Here is a 12373-nt window from a genome sequence, read left to right as displayed (position 1 = left end):
GGGATCAAATTCGTGCTGCAGAGGCTGCGGATAGCTTCCTAGTGTTGTGCTTAACCCCTAGCGCCACCAGGGAGGCCATAATGGGGTAAAATTTAATGCCAAGAAGTCTGCCAATTATTGTTTTCAGAGCTCTGCTGAGCAGGAATATGGTATTTCACACAATCATCCTGGAATACAATCATTTTCATATGATTTTTAGTAACTTCAATCCCAGCTGACCACCACCTGGACTTATGGACAGTTACAGTGCTTTTAAGAGTAAACAATGTGATGAGATGAAAGATAAAGACTGCTTTTGTAGAACCTAGATAAAAACGACTGGGGTCAGTGTTTCCAAAATATAATGAAACAAATGATCGAGCAAACTTCAATTGCTTTTTTGAGAACAATCTTTGTCCCAGTCTGAGAGAGACAACGACAGTCTCAAAAGTCCTACTACTTATGTTTGGCTAGTTTGAACATCAGACTTTTTAAAAGTCTATTAAGACATTTTCAAATGTCAACCTAACAGGAGATCTGAGGGAAGTCTAGTTATAAGTGCTGATGAGTTCTGAAGGGCATCGACTAAATGCTAAAGAACCTGGCAGAGAGGAAAATAAAAGTCTTACATATAAGAGGGAAATCACTCCAATTTTACTGGAGTGCGTTCTCACTCAAACTTGTCAATGATGTTGCTCTGCACTAAATCTGATTTACTCAAAATACTTATTATTTTTACTTAGTATATATATATCAATTATTAAATGGCAAATGTCATTGTAGGGGTCTTCTTCAAAGACAGGAAGAAAATTTTACTCATCAATAGAAAAATGATTAAAGACAACTTTCATCCTTACTGTTCTTTCTCTTTATTCACTAAACATAACTAAAATTGAATGTCTCAGAGTAGTCTACTTTTAACCTCTGAAGGACTAGCTCTCTAGGTACTAAAAGTTGGCCAGCTTTGTTGGGAATCAAAATGAAAATTAAGACAAGGCGAGTAAAAATCAAAGGCCAGGGTCTCAAAGAGATACTTGCACATCCACCTTCACTGCAACATTACCCAGTAGAGCCAAGAAGTAGAGAGACACAACCTAAAAGTTCACTGACAGATAGATGAACAAAATGTGGCACATACCCATGTATGTGGAATATTATTGTTTTAAAAAGGAAAGCAGGGGACCTCCCTGGTGGCGCAAGGGGTTAAGACGCAATCCATGAAGCAATCCGCAGCCACTGCAGCACGAGTTCAATCCCCGGCCAGGGAGCTACCCACATGGAGCAGCAGACCTCTCCTGACTCGCCCGCTGCTCCCCTCAGCAGTGTATTTCAGTTGATCTGCCTGTTCTGTTCCGCTCTGCCTCTGGTGAGTCCTCTCACCCCCCCAAGCCTCTGGCCTTTTCCTCAGTTCTTGTATGCATAAATAAATAAATCTTTAAAAAAAAAAAAAAAAAAAGGAAAGCAATCCTGCCACATGCTGCAACGTGGATGAACCTTCAAGGTAGTATTGCATGTGAAGTTAGTTCAAAAAGACAAATACTATATGATTCCACTTGCACAACTGGACCACTTATAGTGGTCAAATTCATAGAAACAGTAAGTAGAATGGCGGTTACCAAGGGCTGAGAAGAGTTGTTGTTTAATGGGTCTACAATTTCAGATTTGCAAGATAGAAAATCCTAGACATCTGTTATACAACAATGGGAATATACTTAACACTACGAACCACACGGTTTTAAATGGTTAAGATGGTAAATTTTGTTGTAGATTTTTTTAACATAATAATTTTTTGAAAAGTTTAATAAAATACAGAAAAGTGAAATGCTAAGCTTGAACCTCCGGAGCTTTTCTGACCACCTGCCCAAACCTCCAGCTGGAACACAGACTTGCCGCACACCCAGTCTAACCACACCCCAGAGGGCTCTAGTTTTACACCAGGCTGAGCCTACCACTAAAGCCTGATAAGTTTAACCATGAGGTTACTCCCAGAAAATTCTCTACTTTTGACTTTATAATTTCTTCTCCGTTCTTTCTTCATATATGAGACAGTATAAGCAATTATCATCTTTAGACTGCAGACAATAAACAACTGACTTCAGTGGAAATTCACCTGTGAACACAGGCCACTCTTAGATAGGCCAACTCAAATTCAACTGCTGAAAAAATCATCCATAGAAACAAATATGACCCAGAGGTACATCCAGAATATGAATTAGTTTTCTCCCCCTGAGTCAGTGGGCACTTAGCACAATAAGGTTTTTTTTTTTTCTGTCCATCTCCCCCACCAGAATGTATGTTCTGTGAGTGCAAGGATATTGTCTGTCTGGTTCACTACTGAATCCATAGCATCTAGCATCGCCACAGTGGTACATAATAAGTATCTGTTGGGTGAATAAATAAAATGACTTAGTACATCAGAGGTTAAGGGTCAAGAGTTTCATGAAACTGCAACATTAGTTCTATATTAGGAAGGAATCCAGTGTCTGCTCTGCCTGGACACTATCACCTTCAGGGAAGGAATATCTAACAGAGTTCCTTTAGTATTTGCTAAAATGATATCAATGGAACATTCTTCATTCAGAACATGACATTATACTATGAAAATAATCTAATTTTTACCTGTCTCATCTCTTACTACCATTGTTATAACACTTTACTCCTACCCACCACACCCCTACTACCTACACAGTAACCTCCAGCCACTCTGAATCTCTTACGAATGTCCTAAGATATACTCTTGTGCTCTTTCCATCTGGTGAATGCCTACTCAAAATTCCAGACCAACAAAGATGTTCCCTTTACTTAAAGCCTTTCTAACACAACCAAGAAGGAACTATGTCCTCCTTGCTCTGACTTTGACTTTTTTTGCTTCAGAGTCATCACTGTGCCTGACTCAGTAAGTGTTTAATAAACAGTTACTGAATAAGTGAGTCTGGTTATAATTACTAGATATAAGCTCCTCAAGAATCAAGGTTATACTTGGTTTTTCTAAGTCAATGTTTCTCAACAGGGGATGATTTTAACCCCAAGGGGACATTTGTCAATGTCTGGAGATATTTTTGACTGTTAAAGCCGGAGATGGGGTGCTGCTGGTATCCAGTGAATAGAGGACAGGGATACTATTAAACATCCTACAATGCACAGGACAGTCCCCATACCCACAAATTATCCAGCTCCAAATGTCAATAATACTATTGTTGAAAAACCCGATTTAAGTGTATTTTTTAATATCAGGAAAGAGGGTCTGCTTACAATAGAGCTGTTTAACCAACAGTTTTGACCAAGTTGTAGAAATGTGGCAGGGCCAATAGATCAGGCCTAAGAAAAGAGCTACATCTATGTAAGGAAGGTGGAAGCTCTGCTTTTCTGCATTCACTAACATATACATATCACATTAAACTAGCTCCAAGTCAAAGCAGTCACTATAGGCCACATGCCTAAAAGAGAAACCACTAAGATACAAAAAGAGCCATGTAGTTACCTCACCTAAAATAAATTATATTTTCACTTTCCCACCAAAGGTCAGGAATGAACTATGCCTTAGTGAATGAGCTTAAGAATAAAAAATGCTTTAAGTATTCATCCCATAGCTCTTTACATTCTTTAAAAGTTTCTCACTCTTGGGCCTCCCCTGGTGGTGCAGGGGTTGAGCGCTGGGCTGTGAAGCTGCCCGCAGCCTCAGCAGTGCTGGTTTGATCCCCGGCCGTTGGCGAGGGTCCCACATGGCGCGGCAGATCTCTCCTGCCACACCCGCTGCTCCCCTCAGCAGTGTATTTCTTTGTCAGTCTGCCTGTTCTGTTACCCGCTCTGGCTCTGGTGAATTCTCTCACCCTCCCGCGCTTCTGATTGTACCCAGTGCTTGTATAAATAAATAAATCTTAAAAAAAAAAAAAAGTTTCTCACGCTTTCTTACCACTGTTAAATTCCGGATTTCTTCCATGACACGAGGCCAAAAGGACTGTAGGCTTTGCTGGGCATCACTGCTGCTAGTGCCACCAAATCCACCTTCTGTGGACATTTTGACAACTGAAAACAAACATGAGACACATGAGAAATAAAGTCAGACCTTCTGTCCAAGTAAGTCATATCTCTCCTTATTTGTGTTTTCACTCATTCAATTTTCAGTCTGAGAAGGTATATAATGGTGCCAAAGAGGCTTTTAACACAGACTCAGCAAAAATACATGGAGGAAATGACTCCCTTCTACCACCCAGATTATACCACAAAGACAATCAAGGAGCTCCAACTAGAAATCCTAAAATTGCTAGAAATCCAAACTAAAATCTTATTTTGAATCAAGGGCTTTCAATGTCTTATCTTGGGGGAGGCACTTGGTTTCCCCAGTCTAGTCTATAATTTTAAATCCTATTCCCCCCCAATAGTTTTCCAAGTTCTGCATGGCTTCTCACACTCCATGCCATAATCTGTAGCAGATACAACAAGGGTTCCCAGTGATTAATACTATGAAGAAATGTAAACCAGAAGTCTTAAGAAATAAGAGTCAAGGTTATTCTTTTGTTTTAGTACCTGTAGCTTCATTTCTTTTGGGCCATTGATGAATATTATTCTTTGTATTCTCAAATAAACCTACCCCAAAGGATATAAAAGCCTAAAAGAAAAGCGAATAATTGAATGGGTGGCACAGTCTCTGAACTGAACTACCTCCCAGTTCTCGCCTTACCTGAACTTTGCTATTCAGCACAAAACCAAAGAAAGCACACCATCATAGAAGTTTTACAGAGGGTTAGAAACTAACAAGAAATTAAACTTTAGGTTAGAGTGAAGACAGAACCTGCATTTAGTTACCTATTTTGTGATGAGGGAGACAGAAACAAGAATCCCCACATCAACTTTTACTGCAGATAATATTGTAATGGCTTCAAGAATTTTAGGGGGTAAGTAAAAAACTCCAGATGGCTTAAATGTTTATTTGGAAAATACTTAAATGCAGAAAGTTTAATTAAACACAAAGGATGAGAAACTTAGTGACACCCTAAGAATTTCTATTCTGAGAGATTACTTGAAAATGTTACCATTATCCATGCCAGTGGCAGGATCCTGGGAGAGAATTATGGAAGTCATTAAGAACTAGCTCTAGGAAGCTCTTCTCCTTGCCTGCCTGTCACTATGCAGGTCTCTTTTTTTCTTTTCCCTTTTCCTAATAAACCCATTCCTTTTAAAATATTTTAAAAAAACAAAACCTAATTCTGGAGGCCTAAAAGAAAAGGACAAAAGCCAGGAGTCACATGACCAAATGTGTTACTTTCCAGGCTCCCTGTAAATGCATGCAGCTTAGCAGGATGGAATGAAAGGTTGATAAATCTAGACTGTGAGGATATTTGATTCAATGTTTGCCTGAATTTTTCCTAAAGGTCTCTGATTTTTTTAGTTTTCCTTCTAAAGGAAATGACGAGAGGAAAGAAACAGAAGGAAAACAAGAATACAATCTTCAAACAGATTTCATTCTGGTGTAATGACATTAGTGGGTGGTGATGTAATGGGAAAAGGTTTGAAGCCAATTTCTGGCACTAGAGGCCTACAAGCCGCTCTATACATCAACAGGAACTCTAAGTACTAGGAAGCAATACGATCTTGAAGTTTCTACAGAGAATTCAAGTGAAGAGTGTTAAATCACAGTTGGAAATGACTAGATAAAATCTTGAATCATAAATAACCAAGTAAGGTCCTCTTAACTCACATGATATGTTCACTTACCACTACATGCATACAGCCTATACACACTATTCTCTTAGATGTGCTAATGATGAATAAATCAATCTGAGGGGATGAGGGAAAGCAAATAGTTTAAAAATGAACAATGATGTAAAAAAAAATTAATAAATAAAAAAGAATGAATAAATCAAAATAGAGTAACATTTATTTTTAGTAACAAAGTATAGGATACTCTAGACAACAAAGCAATTCACTCTGACTTTTAAAGTGGGGCTAATAAAGAAATCTAGAAATTAAGATAACGGTCAAAAAACTTTAAAAAACACCTAACCTTTTATTGTATGGACTCATGGGTAGGCTGGATCTTAGGAAAATCTGCCACGTAAATTGCTATGGTCAAAGGGGGGAAGATGCACAAATACCAGTGCTATCTTGCATACTTGCAAATGATGAGTAGGTTTAGTCTGAATTCAAAGATTTGTGAGATTTTAGAAAGGTGGTAACAAGTCTGAACTATCTTCTGATCTCTTACCATAGACATTAATTAGAAAGGCGCACAATTCAAGAAGCACTTTAAAACCATCTGTATGTAGTTTGCTTTTAAATTTTTGAGTTGCCCCAACTAAGAATGAGTTGGGCACAATCATTTCCCAAACATCTGTAGTCAGTCAGTAGATTTTGAATGAGCTTTTGGCAGTCTCATAAACACATACTGTGAGAGTGGGGGCTGGGTCCAAATTACCAAATCTCTCTGGACACAAAAATGTACTAAAGGTTAAGTGTTTAATTTGAGATGCCCATGTGTATTATCACAAAGAGATAATGGGGGAAGAGACTAGTCAATGTTAATATCCTTTATATTTTACTGTATTACAGAAGTTTACAACTAAAAATGATATCAGGAACCACAATACCACCCCTCTAAACAATGGCACAGTTCTACTACAAACCTATACCCAGTCCCCTCAATCTCACTCAAAGTGGTCTTCAGCTTAAATATGACCTTCTCCTTTTCCAGTTCTTGGAAAATGGCTCAGTGGTAAGACATTCTTTTCTATCTGTGGACTGCTTTGATGATTCTTCTTTACATTAAATTGAATTTACAAAGTTCCTTTTAAGCGTTGGATTTAGAATAATAGCCACTAAGACTTTTCCACCCAGAAAACTAATTTTCTAAATTCTAGACTGTCCCTTCTCATCACAGTCAGAAGATAAATAGAAAAAGATCTAGAGCATGTCTTAGAGCATCTCTACACAAGATGATTAGTAGCTAATAATTTTAATATCGCTTGAAAGGATATACGTTGCTATTGCAAAGTTCCAAAAAAAGGTGAATATTTCATTTAAAAAGCTTTCCTTTAAACAGATCCAGTTTTTACATGGGGCTTTAAAAATTAGACCAGGGCCTCCCTGGTGGCACAATGGGTTAAGACACAGCACTAGGAAGCTAGCCTCAGCCACTGCAACACGAGTTTGATCCCCAGGCGGGGAGGTGACCCACATGATGCAGCAGACTTCTGACTCGCCCACTGCTCACCTCAGCAGTGTATTTTGGTACATCTGCCTGTTCTGCTCCCCACTCTGTCTCTGATGGATCCTCTCACCCTCCACATCTCTGGCCTGTACCCCAGCTCTTGTATGCATAAAATAAAATAAATCTTTAAAAAAAAAAAAAAAAAAGCAATGGCTTGCCTTTAAAAAAAAATTAGACCAAATATCAAGGAACCAATTTTATGAAAACAAACTGGTGTTCTCAGTATTTTCTGTCTAAGGCACATCTTAACGTTAAAATAATAAAATAATAAAACCTAATCATAAACACAAATTTTGCTCACCAAACATCTCAACAAGTTAAAAAAAAACCAAACAGCAAACTCAGTTAATATTATCACTTCTTTTTTTTTGCCACAGAAATAACCTATTTATAACATCTACAGTCCATGGGAAATGCACCAGGTTTATTTTCTAGGGTGATGAGAGAATGTAGGTATTTAAAGCAAAGAGATTTATATTTCAGGATCCTTTTTATTCCATGTTAAACTGCTCTCTCCACCACATTTATATACAGTTGACAAGGATAAAACTGCCTTAAAAGCAAACCACATTAGCTTAGATCACTCTAATGAAAAATGCAATATAGAATTTCCCATATTTAATTCATTATTAATATCAGATTTATCATTCACATTCATTAATTACTTTATAAATACTTAAATAAGCCTGCTATTTAATGATTTAATAAAGACTTAAGAATCAGATGAAGTATTGAATGGTTGTTGCTAGAAGTAATTTCAAGTCCCAATATCTATTAATTTACCTGGTTTTAAAAACAGTTTGCGTTCCAAAGTTAGAAAGGGAAGCATCAAAGTCCATCAGGAAAACACTATTTCTCCAATGCTCAGTTCAACTGTCATCTTTCCACAAGTTCTTTTTAAATATTCCCACCTGGAAGTGGTCACTCCTTCCTGCGGTCCAAGTCCTTAATCTATAACCTCTTTCTGCCCTCACATTACCTTGCATGATCACTATTATGTGTATGTCTTATTATACATCCCCTTCTGGTTTACAAGCGCCCAGTGGGTAGGATATGAGTATGATTTATCTCTGGATTCCTCATAGCATCTAGCACACAGTCTGATATGTAATTACTCATGAATGAAAGATTAAGAGAGTTGGTGGGTATGGCCTTTCTGAGAAAAAGATACCTCTTGGAAAGCTTGACCCTGAAATAGACTTATTGGGATTACTTGAACAACCAATGGAAGTGGTCACACATGATGTCGTAGGAAGCTCAGAATAAATGAGGGTCTGGATCTTTACACTAAGAAGGAACTTCATATCAGAAATCCACCTGAGGCAGACTGCCTGAAGTCAATTTAAGAGAAAAGTTATGATAGGAAGAACACAAACACAACCCCCCCCCCCCCACATATGTGTGTGCACACAGTGCTGGAAGTTGCAAGGCGGACTGAAAGGCTAGAAACAGGGGTGTATACTATTCCCAAGTATAACTCTTTTAAAAGTCAGAACCCTTCTCAGAAAGGTAACCAGGACAGATTAGAAAAATTTGAAAAATTAATGACAATAGATAAGGAGCAGAAGGAGGGCAAATACCTCTGTTTGGCCATCCATTAGCAGGAAGACAGGAGAAAATCATGGAGGAAATGAGATGATTCAATCACGTCACTCAAACGTGGATAAATCTAGCTGTCACTCTAATATCCAGTTACTTTTTATCATTCTTGAAGAAAGAAAGAGACCTAAGCAGTTTCCAAAACATCCCAGAAGCAGAATGCTCCTCTTTTAAGATTCTCTTGGAAATCTTTCAGGTTCTTGCTCTTGACCAGGTACCATGCTCGCCAAATCCTCCCTTAGTGATATGCCTAGATGTGGAACAGGATGCATCAAAATGATCAACCTCATAATATACAAAGAAACACAGGGTTCTATTATAATATTCACTGGTTTCTGAAACACTATACCTTTAGATTTTAGCTCTCTAAACCCTCTGAGGTAACTAAAGCCAAATGTTGATGGGGAGATCATACCTAAAACCTTACATCACAAGGAAAAAGAATACAACATATTCCCCTAAAATGAAGTCTAATCCTTAACTAATGCTGCTTCCTATTAAAGTACTGGAGCTGACCCATCCCAGACAAGTTTTACCTCTCAATGCCCAATGCAAGGGAAGGCAGGGTGACCGGAGAAGCGCATCTAAGGTTTCTATTTCATCAAGGAAGAAAGCACTAAGTTTAGCACTAGAAAAGTTACTATTTAAGTTCTAAAGCCTTATCTGACTGGACACCAGCTGGTCATAATTACCAGTCTATTATTACACAGAACCCACTACTTATGAATAAATAATGTAGCCTCATTGGTGACCCCTTCCCCCATCTTTAAGTTCAATGTTTGAGGATAAGTCTATTTTTAGCAGCAAGCAAGTATGATGTCATTTTTCAAACTGCCTACTAGGAAACCATGCTTTCCAAATGACCAAGGAATGGAACTTAGTCTTTAAAGTTAGCACACTGCTCTCCCTATAGATCTGCTCACAAAGACACATTTTCAAATTGGCAGCACACATACTTTTCCTTCAAAAATACGTTTCTGTTTGCTATCTACTACAACATAATCTGTTTACAAATGGGCCAGATCATAAAATAGATGTAGTACAACTGGAAAAAAATAAAGACAAAGCAGCTGACATAAGCAATGAAATTGATAGGAAGGCCTGAACAGAATATTTTAAAATCTTTCTGTGGAAAAGAAAATGGTATGTAAACATCATATTCCACACATTTTCTTCCTCATTCCTTCATAATGGTCAACTCAAATCATTCCTACATATATGACAAAAATAAAACTATCAGTATTTGCATGATGTAAAAAGACCAAATATTTTATCAAATTTTTGTAAAATAAGGTTCTGTTAACCATAGCACACGGGCCAAATCTGGCCCACAGTCTGGTTTATGAATCAAATTTTACTGAAGACTGCATCCCTCATTCATTTACATTGTCTACGCCAGCTTTCACTCAATAAAAGTAGAGCTGGGGGTTACAACAGCCAAAAGTAAGATCTGGTCCTTTACAAAAAAAGGGTAATTAAAAAACATACACATGGCCCTCCTCTGGTTGCGCTGAGGTTGAGCGCTGGGCTGCGAAGCTGCCCGCAGCCTCTGCAGCACTGGTGTGATTCCCGGCCGCCCGGTGAGGGTCCCACATGACGCGCAGACCTTTCCTGCCGTCCACTGCTCCCTCAGCAGTGTATTTCGTCAGTCTGCCTGTTCTTTCCCCACTCTGGCTCTGGTGAATTCTCTCACCCTTCCATGCTTCTGACTATACCCAGTGCTTGTATAAATAAATAAATCTTCAAAAACACACACACACACACACAAAATGAGGTAATAATATTAAGACCCATTCTAAAGCACTCATAAGTGTTCTATTTCATTGAATCCTTCTATGACAGGGGTAGTGTCATCCCTCATTCGCCGAGTGCCAGAGATTGAGAAGCTTTCCCTAGATCACCCAACTGTTACATGGCTCCCTCACCTGTTCCGCTTCCATTAGGAGTCACAGGGGCCAGCCTCCTTTGCCCCACAAAAATATAACTAATCTCTTTAACCATCCAATCTAGTGAGAGTAAATAAATTCTTGCAGGAATTACAGTAACTGGTTTTTCAGCTTGAAGACTGACAGAGAACTCTCAAATGAGCTACACATAGAAACTGTGCCTGTAGCCTGAGTTAAACGATATCCTAAAACAAAGACTTGTTTTGCTTACTAGATCCCTTTTGAGATTCAGAAACCCTGAGAACCTCTTAACAAGCTTCTGGTAAGATTCTATGTCTATATGTGCCCAAGTGTGTTTAAAGAATGTTTCAAAGATGCCAACTTTAGAGTTTTAGGGTTTACAAACTACTTATTACATACATAACCCTCAATTTATCTTCTACCCAGCTCAGTGACTGATAAAGATAGCAATATTACCCCAGTGTTATAGATAAACTGAGGATTGGGTATCCGAAGTTAACTGCTCAAGATCACAATATAGTAAATGGTGAAGCTGGAAACACAAAAGCTCTAAAATTTTGTTCCTTTATTCAAACTGTTGAGAGAGATGAGCTGTCTCACTTGGCTAACTGACTCAGATCCTTAAATCGAAAGATCACTTTTATCCACTTGCTCCCAACATCTCTGTGGCAACCACAGAAGGGAAAATGCAGTGCATCTCCTATAACATCTCTCTCCTATTTCACTTTGCATGCCTGTTACTCTCTTCTGTTTCATCCTTTCTCTTTGCATGTCTATCGGCCAGTCAGCAGCACCTATGAATACTTAGCTGCGAACAGCTGGGGGCAGTAAAGTACAGGGTAAAATACAAAAAGAAAATGTATTGGACGTGGAGGCTCTCTGGCTCTACTAACCTGCTGTATGTTTATGATCTTGGGCAAATCACTTAACTTCTTCAGACCTCAGTTCACCGACAGCACCTCACAGGCAGGCAGTTGTAGCACAGAAATGGGAAAATACAGTTATAAATGAAACCACAATACAGTTAGAAGACTGAAAGATGTCAAGCATCACACAAATGCCAGATGGCATTATCATCATTGCTGCTCATTAACGAAGTAACATCGACTGGCCTGAAGAGCACCAGACACAGTAGCAAGGCTGACCGAACCTGTTTCCTCTTCTCTTCTAGAGTACTTAATTTTCACCAAGTTTCCTAAAAGCCCAGTTTCAGAAGCACAGAAACAAATGTGTGGAAATCTCCCATTTAAAATCTCCCATCTAAAACTGAAGTAAGTTTTAGAGTTCTTTAAACTATTAAATTTAGAATGAATGTACTAATTCCAAATAAGCAAAGAACTCAAGATGGAAGTGATTAGGAATGCTCCAAATTTAAATCTCAGAACATCAATGATCTGTAGCTACACATTTTCCCCTTCAGAATAATCCAAAAACATTTCAATTCTTAAAACATGCCTCCTTGAATACCTCAGACTCTTCTGTAGGTTAGGTGTGTGTGGATGTTGTCTTGCAGAAGGAATCTTGTTTGCTGTGGCAGAGGAGACCAGGAGTCTAGGCTACATTCCACCCCACCGGGCCCCACCAACCAAGTAAAGAGATTCTGTTCTGAAAAGACCTCTGGCTGCTTCCATGTCCATTCAAGACCCTGGAGTAAAGTAAAAGGAATTTTTAAAACTATTTT

At 38.5% G+C, this 12373-nt stretch overlaps 1 protein-coding gene across 10 annotated transcripts in view; it reads right to left on the bottom strand.

Annotated features, from left to right (window-relative positions):
• NFYC (nuclear transcription factor Y subunit gamma) overlaps window positions 1-12373 on the bottom strand; it is a 61572-nt gene that overhangs the window by 24936 nt on the left and 24263 nt on the right. For 2 of the 10 annotated variants that reach the window (XM_037500627.2, XM_037500626.2), the window contains exons 2-4: window positions 11586-12337; window positions 8767-9035; window positions 3893-4005 (exon numbers count right to left, since the gene is read on the bottom strand). In XM_037500627.2, coding sequence (XP_037356524.1) covers window positions 3893-4005; window positions 8767-8809 — 156 coding nt within the window. In that variant the 5' untranslated portion in view covers window positions 8810-9035; window positions 11586-12337. Of the gene's footprint in view, window positions 1-3892; window positions 4006-8766; window positions 9036-9321; window positions 9911-11585; window positions 12338-12373 lie in introns of those variants that run through there. The other 8 variants (XM_037500629.2, XM_037500630.2, XM_037500633.2 and 5 more) reach the window with 6 other exon arrangements.

The sequence above is a fragment of the Talpa occidentalis genome, unplaced genomic scaffold (genome assembly GCF_014898055.3).
Source record: "Talpa occidentalis isolate TD23 unplaced genomic scaffold, MPIMG_talOcc4v2.1 talOcc4.9, whole genome shotgun sequence".
Taxonomy (NCBI): Eukaryota; Metazoa; Chordata; class Mammalia; order Eulipotyphla; family Talpidae; genus Talpa; species Talpa occidentalis.
Note: the sequence above shows the minus strand (reverse complement) of the source record. Positions and strands in the feature narration are given on the sequence as shown.